This window comes from Macrobrachium nipponense, chromosome 16, assembly GCF_015104395.2.
Source record: "Macrobrachium nipponense isolate FS-2020 chromosome 16, ASM1510439v2, whole genome shotgun sequence".
Classification (NCBI taxonomy): domain Eukaryota; kingdom Metazoa; phylum Arthropoda; class Malacostraca; order Decapoda; family Palaemonidae; genus Macrobrachium; species Macrobrachium nipponense.
The window spans coordinates 19,199,600-19,219,145 of NC_087209.1; the positions used below are offsets into that span (position 1 = coordinate 19,199,600).

At 40.9% G+C, this 19,546-nt stretch overlaps 1 protein-coding gene across 3 annotated transcripts in view; it reads right to left on the reverse strand.

The window, feature by feature from the left end:
* Positions 1–19,546, reverse strand: part of LOC135195581 (SH3 domain-binding protein 5-like) — a 132,793-nt gene that overhangs the window by 44,026 nt on the left and 69,221 nt on the right. For 2 of the 3 annotated variants that reach the window (XM_064221887.1, XM_064221885.1), the window contains one exon: positions 2,249–2,314. The exons of the other annotated variant lie outside the window; for it this stretch is intronic. In XM_064221887.1, coding sequence (XP_064077957.1) covers positions 2,249–2,314 — 66 coding nt within the window. The remainder of the gene's footprint in view (positions 1–2,248; positions 2,315–19,546) is intronic. 3 annotated transcript variants of the gene reach the window in all.

The following is a 19,546-nucleotide window of genomic DNA, read 5'->3' on the forward strand; positions in this document are numbered from 1 at the left end:
TTCAGAGTTGTTAAAAATCAAGCTTACAGCTAGTACCAGATTCTTACAGCCCAAAGACTAATAAGAGCTTGAATTTCAAGTCAATGGTCCCTGTGGGCTTGTTGCACAGGAATAAACTTCATCTTCTGAATAATAATAATTAGAGACAAACATATCTCCTATTATATACTATGTTTAATGTGCAAGCTCGGTAAATATCAAAATTTTCTATTCTTAATATAAATTGCAGAATTAAGCTGATTTTCTCATAGTTAGCCAGAAAACAGCTCATCAGGTTTATTGTTATCATGCCTTTCCATCTTTAACTAACACTTAGTGTGTTGAAGCTACACTAGATGTGCTTATATGTCCTCTAGCATATTGAGACATCTTTGGTTTTTGTACTTCTAGTCTTGTGAACAAACTTAATAAATCTTGGGGTCTTCAGTTTTTTTTAGAATCTATGTCCTGATATAGGATGTAGCCATTTCACAGTGATGGTGACAGTGGTAACATTAAGGTGTGTTTCAAGAATCTGTGCTTGTATTACCTGGGTAGACAAAGCATCTCTTGAACTTTCAATTCTGTCACACTGTACAGTATCTGTATCTTTGAGAACCTGTGTAACTTTCACAATAAGTTAATAGGCCTTGGGAGCCTTTGACTTTGCTACAATTTAATGAAACTAAAACCTGTGCTTTTATTACATCAGGTTGATATGACTCAGAAACTTCAACTGAAATTACAGTGTGAAGTGTTCAGAAAATCTCACTGTTAAGGTAAATCAGTGTGTCATGAAATTCCATTTTTCAATGTACGTACATTATTTCTGTTGACCCATTTGTGCCTCAGTGGTCACAATGTCCTATCAATGAACACTGGAATCTGTTTCAATCTTATTATGAAGCAAGATCTTCTATGGTACATAAATGAAGGGTAATAGTACTCATGATGAAACAAGCATAGCTGCATCTCATGATCTCATGATAGCCTAGACATCAACCTGGTCTTTCGTGAGGTGGAAAGTAGAGGGGGCTTCTTCAAATGCTGGAAACTCATCTAAATGGAAGACTCAAAATTTTGTTTAGCAGCTCATGATTCAATTCTCAGTTAACAAAACACCATACTGTTAGGAGTAAAATAGGGGGTTTATACTTTGTATAAACAATTATCAACTTTTACAATTACATGAGCAACACACACACACTCAGCAATGTGTGTTTTATATTGTGTTTTATATTACAGTAAATGCAATGGAAAATTAATACTCTAATAGGAAAATGGTGTACCAAAAAATTCTTGCTGGTTTACTGCTTTGTCAATGTGTTTTAGGGACCCCTCCACTACTTTCCTAAGAAAAAGTCCACTACTTTCCCAAGAAAAGGTATAAAGGTCAATAGCCATTCTACGACCTTATGATCTCAGCAAGTGGTTTAGGATAAAGCATCACCAAAAAGGGGAATATTACACTGTCACTGAAACTTAAAAAAAAAAATTAACTAAAACAAATTACTAATATAAAAATGGTATCTGCTCATGTACTAATGGTCTATCTTACTGTAAAAATTAGTGTGATTATCCTAGATCCCCTCAATTCTTCAGAATCATTATTAACAAGTTTAGCATATATAAACAAAAACTCACATTTCAAGATACACTTAATCATTGACTCAAGAAATGTCCCAACCATATGTGTGAACATTTAGATTAGAATTATAGAGCAACTGGGAAACAACACATGGAAGGGCAGACTGATTTCCCTTATCAGAAGTACGTACATGAAATTTATCTCCAAAGTTAGTCAGTTACACTAAGGAGTGACTGGTAGTGTTATTACTTTTTTTTAAACACTGAATAAATTTGGAAAAGATTATAAAAATTGGCTCCTTTTTATGATTAGTAAAAAACTTACCTGCTTTGTCTTCCTACTTATTAAAAAAAAATTAAAATAAATAAATCTACACAAGATTATGGGTAGTCCTTTTATTATTCAAATTAAGAATAATTCATCCTTAATCTACCTTATAATCAACTAAAACCCACATTACCACTCATTTTTGCAGAAAATGATCATGAAAAGCTCTGACTTTCTCAAATAAATCTGAAACATTTTTGAAAGATTAAAAAAAATAATATGAAACCCAAGCTAAACAAACAGAATTATTATTCTCTAGGTGTTTGACCTCTACTGGAGATCATGTGAAGAGTAAAAAGTGAAGAGAAAAATAAACTAGCCATAGGAGCAGCAGCTGGTTCACGACCTACTTACAGCAGCTGCAGCTGGTGCATCCTCGCAAGGTTATTCAATTGCAACAGGCTGCGACGTGCATTCAAACTTGGAAGAGAAAAACAAAGGTGGAAAAAAAATAAACAGGCATTCAAGATGCAAGCATATAAGGGATATGTCTGCTACAGTAGGAGAGGAAAAGCATTACACATTTCAATGACCTAACAAATCAATATTCAACCCACAAAGAAAAAATTATACATCTATGACATTGAAAATGACACTGCTAAACTCTAATTATAACTATTCCAGTTGAATCAAATGTAATATTTCTAATGCTGCATTTTTAAAATGTTAACTTCATCACAAGAGTCTGACTAACTGGTATAACCCTAGAATGATTCTATCTTAAGCCAATCAGATATAGTATAGATGCTCTGCCATTTTATTGGACTGTACAGGGTATACTTTCTTCTATAGCATACCCTGTGACAAAAAATAGACATTACAAATAAACACTAAGACATACCTGCACTTTTTATCAATGATACAAAATAAACAGAATATAAAAAGCAAATTAAAAATGTAACGGCTGGGTAATAGGTATGTGTATATGGTTTATCACAGTAGACATAATCAATGATAGGACAAGAAATAAATATTACATTTACTTAAGAACACTATCATAAATTAAGTACAAAAAGAGGAATGCTAAAACAGATTTATTATCTGCTGTATAACTTCTTTTAGTTGTATTTGATCTATTTTAATGTTCTTTGATAAATGTAATATTCCATACTTCCAATTTATTTTACACATTAATTTTTTCATAAAAATCTATTTACATATGACTGATATTGTTTGGTGTTAATAACACAACACTGTCTAATACAGTTTATAATTATTACACTCTATTCCCTTGCTCCATATTTAAACTCTACTCATTATTAAATTTCCTACAACAAAGTAACATTAAAGATATGTATGTACAAATGCAGAAAAGCATTATACCTGTAAACAATCAATTATGTATACTCAAGATTCTGAAGACAACTAAAGACATACACTGATGATACAAAATAAACAAAAGACATGTTCAGATAAGATTCAGACATGACAAGATCTTTATCATTGAAAGACATCTCTGAAACCTGAGTTTCAAAATATTGTCGTTTTTTTTCAGAAAGCATCGGTGACCAAGATGAAAATACACACACCCAGACTTATATGTGGTGGCTAATATTCTCAATAAATCATACCCAAGAATTAAAATGCCCATATCAAAAAATCCTCCCTACATTTCCATCTTATTAGCATTTATGGACTGATGAAAAATGGCTACACTTTGCTTATGCACCTACTGAAGTGGGCTGAAAGGAGCATAACACTGACTACCTTACTATCAAGAATTTAACTGCCAGACAGACTAAAATCCAAGGATAACCACAACATGAACAAAGGTAAAATAATATAGCAAGGGTGACTGGTTCAGTAGTTTGATCTGGAAGTTCATTAATACCAGCTGTCAAATGTCTACCATTTACTAAGACTCCAGTACCATTATATGAATCAAATAGTTAGCTATTATCTTGAGAGCAAATGTACCATGGGGAAAGAAAGATGGCAGCAATAAGGAAAATAAAATTACCCAAGAGATTACAAAAAATAATAAAGCTATGAAATCATGGTAACATCCACTACATTTTTGTCACTTGAAGGGATCAACATAATAGCACCCTAACATACTGATAAGACTAAGGGAAAGATGAGATAGATAGTGATTATACCTTTTGCAGTCAAGACATTTTCCAAAGGAGAGAAATGGCACCATATCTACTGACTTCCACTTGAAAGCTCTCTACGATATCATGGAAGAGAAGGTCCAGCTCATTTCTAAGAAATTCACAATGAATGCCCTTCAGAAAGTTTGACTGACACTTATGGGTAGCGTTCCCTTTCGTTATAAGTTTCTTGTACTGTATATGGAAATATACATGAAGAGGGAGAATAAAACATTTGACTCAACAAGCAAGTCACTATGACACAAAGAAATCTGAAGAAAGAAGGATTTAAAAGTGGCTTAACTTTGAAATGTAAACCAAAGTGGAAAGTGGGTAAAGTAATGATAAAGAGCAAGTGTTCTACCTGCTTTTGCTTCACTAATAAAAAACAATCATCACAGTATATTTAAAAGGTATAAGAAAGAACAAAAAAATAAAGGAACAATAGAGGTGGATGGAAGTACAGTATTGAGGGCTAACCCCATACACTGGTGCAAGAAGGCCACTCAGCCTCATAATCAAAAATAAAATGATAGCAAGTGGAAAATTGGCGGTGAGAAATATGACATTTTTCTAATAAACTAACTTTTTTGTAGTATATACTTACCATGTAATTACATAGCTATAAGTTGCACTTAATATGGCAGCGTGACTATCCAAAATTTCATGGGTAACACTTCAAACTCTTGCGTAGGTGACCAGTTCCGCCCACTAGTGGGAGAATAGAAACTATTGTAAGCAGAAAAGATTCAAGCTGCCATATAAAGTGGAACTTATAGCTATGTAAATACTTGGTAAGTTACTTATACAAAAGTGATAGTTTAAAATGCTAATACGTACAGTACTACTTTATGCAAGATAGATGAGGAGGTCTTCCTCTGAGTGCCTGACTGAATGAATTCATGCCAGGTTGAATAAGTCAGGAGCATGGTCAACAAGCAGCCAGAAATCCTAATTATCTCAGTGCTTGTCAGAGTCTGTGGTCCAAAACTTTAAATATTGCCTACCCAAAGAAACTGCCGTTTCATGCAAATCTACATTTTATTCTGTCATGTTTTGAATATTGTTTCCCAGTTTTGTTTTAATCAGCTAACTTGCTGATTAAAATTGTTGGATAAAAACTTGAATTTCAATCAATTTATTTGATGAGATCCTACAATTCATTTCTGACTGTAGCTCACTGTGCATACTGCATCTAATTTATTTGATGAGATCCTGCAATTCATTTCTGACTGTAGCTCACTGTGCATACTGCATCTAATTTTTCTAAAATTTATCATCATTTGCAATCAGATCTGAGCCTATACAATCATCTATGAAATACTAAATATAAAGATAATTCCAAGTCTTGCCTTGTCTTTCGTAAGGGTTATTACCTCTCAATTTCCAGAAGTTTATTCAAACTGTGAACAGCTTAAAGAATGTTATTCATACTCTAGTGGAATCATTGGAACTTCAGAAGCATATACTGGGTGCAGTGTCACAGAAGACTCATTTCATAGTTTAATTATGCTTATTCTATGTCCTTCTTTCTTATTTTTCTACAACACCCAAGTTAGCTATATACATCACTCTTAAAATTAAAGCTTTAAATCAAGGATACACTGCATGATGACCTATCCATGTCCACTGTTTGCTTTTTCCAGTGTTTTGACTATACTGCTTGTAGCTTAACCAATCTTTCTTTGAGAGGGGTGGAACAGCAAAGAGCAGCCAGGATCAGAAGACGCAGGCCACAGTTAAGAACAATTACCTCCACACTATGGCACTACTTACAAAATATTTATAAAGTAAAATTTGATTTCAAAAATTTTCAAATTATGTCAAGAGGTTTTTCTAGGTTCCTATTCTTAATCTATAATTCTGAAATCTGTAAAACAAAGTATGCAAGAGAAACCTTACAATAGTTTCCATAAATAACAAAGTAATTAATACCTACAATATTATTATTTGAGATACAACATAGGTATACAGTCAAGTATATGACTTCTTTTCAAAGCCAAGGAAAAGAGAATGCTTTATATGCAAGAGCCACAAAGACAAATGTCAGACCTTTTAGAAAAAGCTTAAATTTTTTTAGAATGGTAGAGCAATAAAGCATGTCTTTATCAGTTAAAACATGATAAAGTTTACAAGCATTTTTATATTGAAGCTCAAGGATTTTCACTCCATTTCTTTGAAGCAAATTCACACACAAACCAAATGACTGAAGGTGCAAAAGTCACCTTGAGTTCACTAGTACAGAAAGTACATATTACTGTACTTATAATGAAGTGTCTCTGTTAGATGTAATGACATATGATACCTTTCTACTAAGATCTCACTGACCCAACACTACTAAAGCTGGATGGGCTTTAAATAACTGTTTTCATAGTCTACATATTAAGACCAACGACAACTACCTCATCCCCACAGATTAGTGAACTAACTTTTTTCATAACCTAAGACCTTTCATTTAACCCTTAAACGCCGACTGGACGTATTATACGTTGACCAAAATTGTCTGTCGGGTGCTAAGTGGATGTATGGTACGTCGACTACAAAAAGTTTTTTTCATATTCACGGAAAAATAGTTATAGGCCTAGTTTGCAAAAAATTTTAAATCACACGCCTTGAGGGATGCTAGGAGTTCACAGATCACACTGTTGTTTTGTTTACAAGCGTTACCCAGGCGCGCATGCACGAATAGCTTTCTTCTTGCACTAGAGAAAGCATGAGCGACACATCTCAGAAATTCTTTTGTCACTTTGTCATAATTTTTGCACCGTTTTATATTAGCTGTTACATAGAGTTTTATATATGAAAATGTGCACAATTTCACGTAGAATACTACAAAAAACAACCCATGGTTGTAGCTTTTATCAGTAATGAAATATTTTCATATAAATCACAATAAGTGCTAAAATTTCAACCTTTGGTCAACTTTGACTCGACCGAAATGATCAAAAAACGCAATTGTAAGCTAAAATTCTTACATTCTAATAATACTCAAACATTTACCTTTACTTTGCAACAAATTGGAAGTTCTAGCACAATATTTCGATTTATGGTGAATTTTTGAAGAAAATTTGCACCATTTTATATTAGCCGTTACATAAAGTTTTATAGTATATGAAAATGTGTGCAATTTCATGTAAAATACAACAAAAAACAACCCATGGTTGTAGCTTTTATCAGTTTTGAAATATTTTCATATAAATCACGATAAGGGCCAAAATTTCAACCTTCAGTCAACTTTGACTCGACCGAAATGGTCGAAAAATGCTATTGTAAGCTAAAACTCTTACATTCAATCATTTATCTTCATTTTGCAACAAATTGGAAGTATCTAGCACAATATTTCGATTTACAGTGAAGTTTTGAAAAAAAAAATTTCCTTACGTCCGCAGCCGAAAATCTCAGAAATTCTTTTGTCACTTTGTCGGAATATTTGCACCGTTTTATATTAGCTGTTACATAAAGTTTTATATATGAAAATGTGCAAAATTTCATGTAAAATCCAACAAAAAATAACTCATGGTTGTAGCTTTTATCAGTTTAGAAATATTTTCATATAAATCAGGATGTGCCAAAATTTCAACCTTTGGTCAACTTTGACTCGACCGAAATGGTTGAAAAACGCAATTGTAATCTAAAACTCTTACATTCTAGTAACAGTCAATCATTTACCTTTGTTTTCCAACAAACGGTAAGTCTCTAGCACAATATTTCAATTTATGGTGAATTTTTGAACAAAACCTTTTCCTTACCTTCACGGGCGGTAACTCTGCTGATAATCTCAGAATTTCTTTAGTCACCTTGTCGTAATTTTCGCACCGTTTTCTATTAGGCGTTACATAAAGTGTTATACATGAAAATGTGCACAATTTCATGTAGAATACAACAAAAGATAACTCATGGTTGTAGCTTTTAACAGTTTTGAAATATTTTCATATAAATCATGATGTGGCAAAATTTAAACCTACGGTCAACTTTAACTCGACTGTAATGGTAAAAAAATGCAATTGTAAGCTAAAACACTTACATTCTAGTAACATTCAATCATTTACCTTCATTTTGCAACAAATTGGAAGTCTCTAGCACAATATTTCGATTTATGGTGAATTTTTAAAAAAACTTTTTCCTTACGTCAGCGTGGTAACTCGGCCGAAAATCTCAGAAATTCTTTCATCACTTTGTCGAAATTTTTGCACAGTTTTATATTAGCCATTGCATAGTTTTATAAATGAAAATAAGTGCAATTTCATGTAAAATACAACAAAAAATAACTCATGGTTGTAGCTTTTATCAGTTTTGAAAAATTTTCATATAAATAACGATAAATAGAAAAAATTCGACCTTCAGTCAACTTTAACTCGACCAAAATGGTTGAAAACTGCAATTGTAAGCTAAAACACTTACAGTCTAGTAATATTCAATCAATTTCATTTTGCAACAAACGGGAAGTCTCTAGCACAATATCTCGATTTATGGTGAATTTTTGAAAAAAACTTTTTAAATCCGCGCGTTACGAATTCATGCATCATTTTGTGATAATATTTTCTCTGTGTTGCTTTGATTGCTTTACAATTTGTTATATACCAAAACCATAGCAATTTAGTGTACAGTACAACGGAAAAAAATTAATTCATTAGCTTTAACCGTTTTGCTCACAGCACAATTTGTATACAATTATATATTAATTTTTTTTTGCGCTGTCATATATTCCAATATTTATATATGATAATGATTTTTTTTTCATTTCTGATGGTTGCATACTAAACTTCAGGCAATGACAAAAAAAAAAAAAAGAGCCAAAAATGAACTCTTAATCTTAAAAACTAAGCGTGCTGTGATTTTTTTTTTTTTAACTTTTTTCCGCTTTGGCGCTAACTCCCGAACACCACCTGCATACGACAGACACTTTGGTAAATAGAGGCTCAGCGTTTAAGGGTTAATATTTAACAAGACTATCACTTCAATATTTCAGTGATGAGAAAAAACAGTACCGTACTGCACTAACTTCAGAAAAATTCATCATCTTAACAGACCTAACTATTTCATTCAGCTTCAAGAAGCCTGCCAATAAGTTTGCACCCCAGGGACAAATAATGAACAGATAGCAGGGATACATTATAATAATATAGCAACTATTCAAATAAAACATGACAGGAAACATCTTTTTGGCTGACTTTATCTTCAGTCCAGACTGAAGCCAATACGTACTGACATACATACTCAGTTGCAGGTGCCAATGCAGACTAGGATACATAAGCTTATGGTGACATGGATGTGGATGCTGATGCCAAAGGTATAGCAACAGCTATTCTACAGCCAGTACAGGTGATCTAATAACCATACACATTTCTAAACGTGCATACTTAACCACAATGATTCCGCTTTACCACTACATGATGGAGTGCAATGACGTTTTCCTAATCCAGTATTTACCAAGTCTCTTGTTTGATATAAGATGACTATTTTCTTAAACATTTCCATTTTGGAAAGAAACAGTAACAAACTGAAATTTCTCAAAACCTACCTTAAGTGACCTAATTCAGCATTTTTGTTTCATACTCAAAACCCTTGACCAAGGAATTACACCTTAGTAAATGGAATTTTTATTCTAAAATTAATATTAATAATACTTACCTGTATAATTTATCTAGTCCCACCCATCCTACCCCACGATCTGCCTATCACAACTGATTTGAGGGAAGGTTTTTCGTATCTGTCAACGACAGTGTTGCCAACTGGCGGACAGAATTGGAGGTAACAGGGTTGCCAATGTGGTAAATTTTGGTGCGGTTTTTGGGGATTTAGGGCTAGATAAATTATACAGGTAAGTATTATTAATATTAATTTTAGAATAAAAATTCCATATTAATAAACATTACCTTAATATAATTTATCTAGCCCGATTAACCACATTGAAAAGGAGGAGGGAATCTGAATACAATTTCCCCTTCGGACAGAATAGGAGAAAACAAACAAAGAAATATATATCATAGGCAGTCAAAACTCAACCCAAGGTCAAAGATACTAACAACTCAAAGTCTCCTACCATAATGCCACCAACTGCGGTAGCACAGGACAAGGAGTAAGTGCATAGTCAGTCCGTCTGTACTAAAGTCAGGTGCCCGACCAGGTGACCAGTCAGACGAATTGCGGACAGCAAGGCTGCACCCTGAAGACTATCAAGCACTATTCTTTCTCTAAAGGATGAGTGTCTGGACTGTCTGGGCGATTCAAAGCTAAACAAACCTTGGGGGTGTATCAACGCAACCCGAAGTCGCCAGCAACGAATCGGCTCATGAGCAACTCCTAACTCGAGCTTTCTGGTGCCAAGAGAAAGGAGCGCGGAGCAAAAAGGCGATTCAGTCCCGAAGGACGAATGCCTGACAGTCCAACCTGGTCTCGTGTTACACGATCATCGGGGGTGTATCAACGCAACCGACTTCGTCAACAAGAAACTCAGGGCTACTAAATGACGCCTGATCTCACACGAGTGTCTGACTCCGAGAAGACAGGTGAGACAAAAAGTAGATGGTGAGCGAGTCACCAGATGACAGCAGACGATCCATCGACTAATTCCCTGTCCAGGACAGTGGAAGAAGCAGGAGTCGTCAGGACAAGCGAACCAGTGGCTAGTCCTAGGTCAGCATCGATCTGGGAGAAGCGTAGTCGCCAGTGCCGACAACCCAGTGGCTGGAACCATTTCACACTGAAAATAGAAGCAGCATGAGTTGCCAAGCAGTCAGTCCTTGTCATCAAAAACACCTAAATACCAAACTGCCTAATTCCCATTATAACTACGTCAAAAACTGCCATGGATTATAATACAAAAACAAAAAATATATACAACAAAACAAAAATTAATGAATAATATACAGGTAGCAACCAAACGTAAAACAGGAAGACTACCTAATTCTCCTGTCTGACGACCTGTCCTGCCATCACCAACGGGCCCAAAGAACGAAGGTCGCCTAGAACTATGAGAAATATCCCTCAAGTAAAAAGAGGCAAAAACAGAATTAGAACGCCAAGTCGCCGCCTCAAGCACCTTGGCGACTGAGACGTTCTTCATAAAAGCTACTTATGTAGCAACTGCTCTAATACTGTGTGCTCTCGGCGTCTGGTCTTCCCCAGCAGCCAAACCACCAGTTTTAACGATCAGATCTCTAAGAAAAAAGGATACACCATTCTTTGAAATAGGTCTCTTGACATTTCGGGGTGAAACAAACAGATGACGGGGACGACCCTGAATGTCCTTCGTGCGGCGTAAATAACATGAGAGCGCCCTAACATGGGCAAAGAACTAATTCCTCATTTAAATTGCCAACAAAGTCGACCAGCGACTTCAGTACGAAGACCTGGAATGGGATTATCAGACGATTCAGTCTTTGCGACAAATTCAGGAAGGTATGAAAAAATCATGTCTTGTCCTGATCTGGCAACCAGAAAGAGAGTGCTTTGCAGTTCACCCACCCTCTTGGCTGTAGCCAGTGAGACAAGGAAGAGTGTCTTAGAAGAGAGGTCCCTAAATTTGGCAGAATTCAGAGGCTCAACGGAGGGAACCTTAAGGCTTGAAGGACTTTGTTAACGTCCCATGTCGGAGGCGAACACTGCGGCCTGGGTCGAGATAGGGAAAAAATCGAAGTAAATCTCTAATGACATAAGATGAAGAGATCTCAGGAAGCCTTGCCTTATAAACATAGGAAAGCATAGACCTATAACCCTTAATGCACGAAGGTGACAGGGCCCTGTCATGATGTAAATGAACTAAAAACTCCGCTACTTTCGGTAAGGAAGGTCTAGAAATTGAATGTCCTTGAGACTTACACCAACGTCTGTAAACCGACCATTTAGCCTGATAATTTACTCTGGTTGATTGCCGCCTGGCAAGAGCCAACTGTCGCGCCACTCTGGAGGAGAACCCTTCGTGCTTGGAGAACCTTCCTGACAGTCTCCAGGCATGAAGATGAAGCATGTGGAGCCTCTGATGGAACCGATGAAAATGGGTTGTTTGAGAAGATCTGGTCTCTCTGGCAGGCGAATGGGGGGTTCCACCAGTGCTTCCAGAAGGTCGGGAAACCACTCCTTCTGTGGCCAGAAGGGGGCGATCAAGGTGAGATCCAGACGCTTGGTTGCCCTCACTTTGTTGAGGACTGACCTCACCAGAGAGAACGGAGGAAAAGCATAGGCTTGAAGTCCCTCCCAGTCCTGCAAAAGAGAGTCTGTCCCGGCACTCTGAGGAGTCTGGTAAGGGGTGAAGAATATCTGGCACCGAAAAATTCAGTGGGGTGGCAAACAGATCGACTGTGACAGGCCATTTCTTCCTGAGGCTGTCGAAGACTTCCTGGCAAAGTGTCCACTCCGACCCTTGAACTTCGTTCGGTCTCGACAAGGCGTCTGCTAAGACGTTGTGATGGCCCAGGATAAACTGAGGGACCAACGTAATCCCCCTGTCTTCTGCCCAACACAGGATTGATCGGGCTTCTGAGTGAGAAGATCCAAAAACCACTGTGTGCCGCCTTGGTTTCTCAAGTACGAGACTGCTGTGGTGTTGTCGACAAAGATCGCGACAACCGACTCCAACAGTTGTTCCTGAAATGAAAGAAGGCCTAGGTACACTGCCCTCAGTTCCCTCCAATTTATTGACATGCTCCTCTCCTCCTCTAACCAAAGGCCCGAAGCGGCTTCGGAGCCCAGGTGTGCGCCCCAACCTTGATCCGAGGCGTCTGGACCAAAACATTAGGTCCGGAGGAACCGAAAGAAGAGATGTCCCTGACTTGAGGCGGTGAACTTGCATCCACCAACGGAGATCCTTCTGACATTGTGGAGAAGAGGCGACTATCGTGTCCTCGGACACGAAATCCCATGACTGGCGAAGTGTCGACTGAAGGGACCTCATTCTGAGACGACCTCCGGGAACCAGTTGGATGAGGGATGAACAATAGCCCAGGAGAGACCTCCAAAGAGAAACTGGCTGCGTTACGGAGGACAAAAATTCTTCGATCAGACTCAGAAGCTTGTCTATCCGTTTCTGAGCGGGAGAAACCCTCAAAATCTGGGAATTCAAAACAATCCCCAGATAAGTCATGATCTGGCAAGGGATTAGATTGGACTTGTCGAAGTGACACGAATGCCCAACTCGACACAAAGAGACAGAACTATCTCCCTCGACCGGAGACATTTCTCTAGAGATTCGGCCTGGACTAGCCAATCGTCCAGATACCGAAGCATCCTTACGTTTAACTGATGCAGAATAGCTGAAACAGGAGCCATCACCCGAGAAAGACCTGTGGAGCAGTGGTGAGGCCGAAACAAAGGGTCTTGAACTGGAAAACTCCCGAGTCCATGAAAAACCGAAGGTAAGGTCTGCTTCTTGGATGGATGGGGATTTGCAGATAAGCATCCTGCAGATCGATGGAAATCATCCAGTCCCCCCTCCTGACGGATGAAAGAACAGTCTGGACCGTCTCCATCCTGAACTTGGACTTTAGAATGAACTTGTTCAAAACCGAAAGATCTATGATGGGGCGCCAGGCACCCGAGGCCTTTAGAACTACAAACATCCGAGAGTAAAACCCGGGAGAAGGAGGAGCTCGCTCTATGGCATCCTTCTCCAAGAGGGCCGAAAGCTCCTTCTCCAAGGCTTGACCCCTGATTGAGTGAGGGGAATAACTGCTGAACTCGAGAGGACGATTGGAAAGTGGAGGTCTGGAAACAAAAGGGATCTCGTAACCTTCCTTCAGGACCTCCACCACCCAAGCATCCACCGCTCTCCCCTGCCAAGCTGACCAATGGCGGGAGAGACAAGCTCCTACTGCGGTCTCCAGGCGAGGTGATGACTCCTACTTCCGAAATTCTTACGCAGAGACAAGGAAGAAGAAGAAGAAGAAGAAGAAGAAGGTCCTCCTGGAGGTTGAGCTCTTTCTCTGCCCTTAGAGCCACGCCAAGAACCTCTCCCGCGTTTCAAAGGGTGAGCACCAGAGGATGAAGAAGAGGCACCAGCAAGCTGAGATGTAATCTGGAAAAAAGAGCCAGAAGGAGGTTGTTGGGCTGGAGCAGAAGGTACAGATCTGGTCCTAAACTTACGCTTACTCCTTGAAGGAACGGGAGGAAGACCAGAGGAAAAAGCTCTTGATAAGGCCCAGTGAGCTTGGGAAGAGGCATCACCTTGATGTTCCTTCAAAACCTCAGAAAGCACAGAAATATCGAAAAGAAAATCGCCAAAAGGAGAAGAGGACAACAGACGGGTTCTCTGAATCTCCGATACAGAGGAGGGTAACTGCGACAAATACAGGTTACGCCTTAGAGAAACAAGAAAGGCCTGCATTGAAGCAGCAAGCTCGTTCTGATGTACAGAAGCGATTGAAATGGATGAGCAGAATTTCTCAAAAAGAGGAGCATCAGGAGGAACAAACCCGGAGTCCTTGATATACATTAAAAGCCCTCCGAGGACCCACATATTGAAGGATTGAGCTTCTTGTAAGGAGCTCATAACAGCCTCCATAGCAATAAAATCTTCAATTGAGACAGAGACCGAAGCCTTAGAAGGCAAGGGTTGACTTGAAAGTCGGACAAAATCAGGATTTGGCTTGGGGGTCGAGAGAATGAAGAATCATCCGCCACCTGGTAAACTCCTCTCCGGTGTCGTAGAAGAGAAGAGAGCTTCCTCTTCCCTTCCCCGATCACCTTCGAAAGTTTAGCGGCAACGTCCGCCCTCACTCTCGCGAACCTCTGGGCAAAGGGAAAACGTAAAAATTCCCGTGACCGGGAAGGACCGTCAAGAAAAATCCCTTCTGTAATACAACGAGGCGGAGGCTGCTTCTGCTCTTTAGGCCTCGCCTGAGGAAGAAAACTCAAAATTAAATCAAAAAGTTTCTTGAATTCTACATCATGACATCCATTCGAGGAAACATCAATATCACACGAATCCGCGTCATCATCATCATCATCGTCAGATCCTAACTTAGAAACTTCCTCTGAAGTAAAATCCTGACGACTAGCTATCTTAGGTCTGACACTAATATCCCTCCCCCCCTCTTCTCCAAAATAAGCGCCCTTTGGCACTGTTACGGGACTAACAGGGGACACGTTGGGTAAAGATTCGTTAGGCACCTGCCCGGACCAGATCCCCCCTAGGCCTTCGCCACGACGGGGTTCACAAGCCGGGGTATCTGTCGCACCGTTACCCATGGTGCTGTCGACAGGTACCTGACGAGGAGCTGAAAATGAATCTAAAAGTGTGTTAGACATTCTAGTAAAGGCTTCTTGAAAATTCTCTGACAGATTGTTAAACTTAGCAGAAATATCTCTATCTAGACTAAGCTGTAATTTCTTAAAATTCTGTTTCCAGGTAGTTTCCATTGCCAAAATCTTCGAATCTACATCAGAAATAACTTCACTAATTACCGGTTGTACAGGGGGCAAAGCATCAATTAATTCGGAGTCGGAGTTGTACGATACCGAAACCGAAGAGCCAGAATCATGAGCGCCCAAGTCAAAGAATTCGTTAGATACAGTTCTAGCAATCGATTTCTTTTCTCCTTAACCGATCTTTTACGCTGCAAGATTGTTTGGCGTTTCATATAAGCAGTCATATCCTCGTCAGACCAGGGCTTACATACGTCACAACGAGAAGTCAAGTCACAAACCTGTCCACGACAAGAGCTACAAATGTCATGTGGTTCATACTCCCTGCTACTCATCCTTGTCCCACAAACCGGGCAGTTCCTGATGTTGCTGGCAGAAGGAAGCATCGTAATTTCTTGGTAATCCATTGTAGAATTGGACAGGTCAGTAGTTCCGGGTCGCGCAAAAGTTCGTAATTTAAGATAAGAACCACTACAGAAATCAAAGTTAATTCACTATTTCGTGATGTAATGCGTGAGTGGTAATTCATATAAAGTCTCATTTAACAAATAATGAAAGCTTTAAAGGCACAAAAATGTTTAAGGAAATTTATAAAGAGCGGCCGTGATGTAAACAACACGGGCGCTCGTTAACAACTGATTTGAGGGAAGGTTTTTCGTATCTGTCAACGACAGTGTTGCCAACTGGCGGACAGAATAGGAGGTAACAGGGTTGCCAATGTGGTAAATTTTGGTGCGGTTTTTGGGGATTTAGGGCTAGATAAATTATATTAAGGTAATGTTTATTAATACATGGATTTATGTAGTAGGTGTACCCTAAGATAATGTTAAAACTATTAAAGTAAAATATGAAAAGAATCTTAGCACTGACCTTGTCATTCATTTTAAAATCTTAACAATATCCTTATCATTTTAATAGGAACAAGAACCTCCCCCTAGGTTTGCAACCCATGGACAGATGATGCAAATAGATAATAAGACTAATATAACAATTTGTCGAAAATTGTATTTTTCCTAACTATACAAACCTGAGGTCATTTACAATAGGAATGTAACTTGCGGCAGCTGGAACAGGTTGTAAGCTTCGAACAAGGGAGTTCGGTAGGTAACTGCTTGTCCGACAGTCCACGCACCGCGCAACTGGGAGGTGAAGATCCACTTTGCTTTAGGCCCAGGAAAAAACAGAGTGAGGGGTGGCATGAGGTGGGACTATGTATAAAGGACCTCAGGTTTGTATAGTTAGGAAAAATACCATTTTCGACAAATTGTTATTTGTTCCAATACGAATACAAACCATCGGTCCTTTACATAGGAAGACTCACTTCTTGGTGGGTGGAATCTGAGTCTTAAGAACAAACTGGTGTTCGTCCAACCTTGGTTCTCTCCCTGGTCGCAAGAGCAGAGGGAGGGATCCTAGCCTCTGCCCAATGATCGGGGTATGTACCACAGGATCAATGGTCAGACCTCTGGACCCAAGTAATAAGAGGGAGGCAAGCGTACCTCTTAAAACTAGCAAGCAAGAACTTGTTCCTATTGCAAGAGGCAATATGAAGTCATGGGTTTGTCCCTTGTTGGCTTCCACTTCCCCCCCCCCCCCCCTTGTCGGGGGAAGTGGTGGATAATCGCTCCTATCCCTAATGAAAGGGATAGGATGGGGCTCGGTCGAGTAGCTTACCTGCACCGCCTCCTGTTCCAGCGTAGTGACAACTGCGTCCCTCTGCCCACAGGTAGAGGGGGAGAAAAAGATGGGAAGAGAAGCCAGTCACACTCTCATTCACTCATCCATTCATGCAGTCACACAAGGATGCGATGCTGTTCTGTCCACTCGGGTGCTGGGTAAGCTACACAATGTGTTGAGCAGCCACCACGGGTCCCAAGGAAAAAGTGTCCAAGGACCTGTGGGCTATATCCCGAAGGTAGAAGGAGGTGAAGGTGGTCTGGTTGGACCAGACCCCTGCCTTCAGGACCTGCGCCACGGAGAAGTTCTTGCGGAACGCAAGGGAAGGACCAATACCTCTGACTTCGTGGGCTCTCGGACAAAGGGTACGGACGTCATCGCTACCATCAGCTTTGTACACCCTCCTGATCACCTCACACAGGCAGAAAGAAAGTGTTCTTGGATACTTCTTTCTTGGTCACCCCAGTGCTAACGAAGAGGCGTCGACACTCAGGCCTGAGGTGCCAAGTTCTCTTCAGATAGCGTCGTAGCGCCCTCAAAGGACAGAGCAACATCTCATCCGCATCGTTGTCGGTGAAGTCCATTAGGGAGGGGATTGTGAAAGACTCGAACCGGTTGTCAGGGACCGAAGGATTCTGAGTCTTCGCTACGAAGTTCTGGACGAAATCGAGCGTCACAGATCCCCATCCCCTGGAATGCTTGACGTTGAAGGAAAGACCATGCAGTTCCCCTACTCTCTTCGCCGATGCCAGGCCCAGCAAGAAGAGGGTCTTGAGGGTCAGATCCCTGTCTGACGACTCTCGGAGTGGCTCGAAGGGACTTCGAGTCAGAACCCAAGGACGAGAGTCACGTCCCACCGCCCTGGGTGGGCAAGACCTCATGAAGCTCCTCAGAAGCAGGGAGATCTCGAACGAATTCGAGATATCCACTCCCCTCAGTTTCAGGACTAGGGCCAGGGCGGCTCTGTATCCTTTGACTTTGGGGACGGAGAGGAGCTTGTCTCGGCGAAGAAATACGAGGAAATCCACTACCTGCTGAAGAGTGGCTCTGAGAGGAGATAGACCCTGTCTACGACACCAACCACAGAAGACGGCCATTAGGGAGCCACCAGGATCATCCGGAGATTCAGGGTGACCAGCACTTGGCTGATCACCTTGCGAATCAGGCAGAATGGGGGAAAGGCGTATGCGAAGAGGTTGTCCCACGGGTGTTGAAGAGCGTCCTCTGCAGCTGCCCATGGGTCCGGCACGGCCGAGAAGAAAACCTGAAGTTTTCTGTTGTGCCGGATGGCGAACAGATCCACTCCTGGACGCCCCCACAGGTTGAAGAGCCTTTCCGCCACGTCTGGGTGTAGAGACCATTCGGTCCCTATCACCTGATCCCGACGGCTGAGTTTGTCTGCTACTACATTCCTCTTGCCTGGAATGTAGCAGGCTGACAGCTCTACCGAGTGGGCCACGGCCCACTCGTGCACCTACAACGTCAACTGGTACAACGGGAGGGACAATAGGCCCCCGTTTGTTGACGTATGCCACTACTGTGGTGTTGTCGCACATCAACATCACCGAGTGTCCCACCAAGCGGTCCTGGAACTCTTGGAGGTGCGAGGAACGCTGCCTTGAGCTCCAGGACGTTGATGTGAAGGTGCTTGTCGTGACGATCCCACACTCCTGCAGCCAGCAACTCCTCCAGGTATGCGCCCCATCCCTCGGTTGACACGTCCAAAAACAGCAACATCTCTGGGGGGAAGTGTAGAGAGGCACACCTCTTAAGAGGTTCCTGGGGGAAGTAAGGTGGGTCTGTTGCCTGTGACCAACTCTCCTTTAGTCTCCACTGGAGAGACCGCAGGTGAAGATGCCCGTGAGGGACTAACTTCTCGAGTGACGACAGGTGGCCGATCACGACTTGCCACTGCTGAGCTGACTGTTCTTGCCGAGACAGGAACTGGTAGGCTGCCTCCCTGAATCTGCTGATCCGCGAGTCTGCGGGGAAGACTCGCCCTGCTACCATGTCGATCAGCATACCCAGGTACTTCATCCTCTGCTTGGTCTCGAGATTTGACTTCTCGAAGTTCACCATGATCCCCAGATTGCAGCAGAACTCGAGAAGTCGATCCCTGTCCTGTAGCAACCGCGAGCGGGAGCTCGCCAGGACCAACCAGTCGTCGAGATACCTCAGAAGACGTATCCCTACCGAGTGGGCCCAAGCAGACACCAGAGTGAACACTCGCGTGAACACCTGTGGGGCGGTTGAGAGACCGAAGCAAAGTGCCCTGAATTGGTACACCGTCCCGTCGAGGATGAAGCGGAGGTACTTCCTGGAGGATTGATGGACGGGTATCTGGAAATACGCGTCCTTCAAGTCCACCGAAAGCATGAAGTCATGAAGACGTTCTCCCTGATGGAGTCGAGCACGGAACATGCCGTCTCCATCGTGAACCGAGACTGGCGAACGAATCGGTTCAGGGGAGGGAGATCTATCACCGGGCGCCAGCCCCCCGAAGACTTCTCCACCAGGAAAA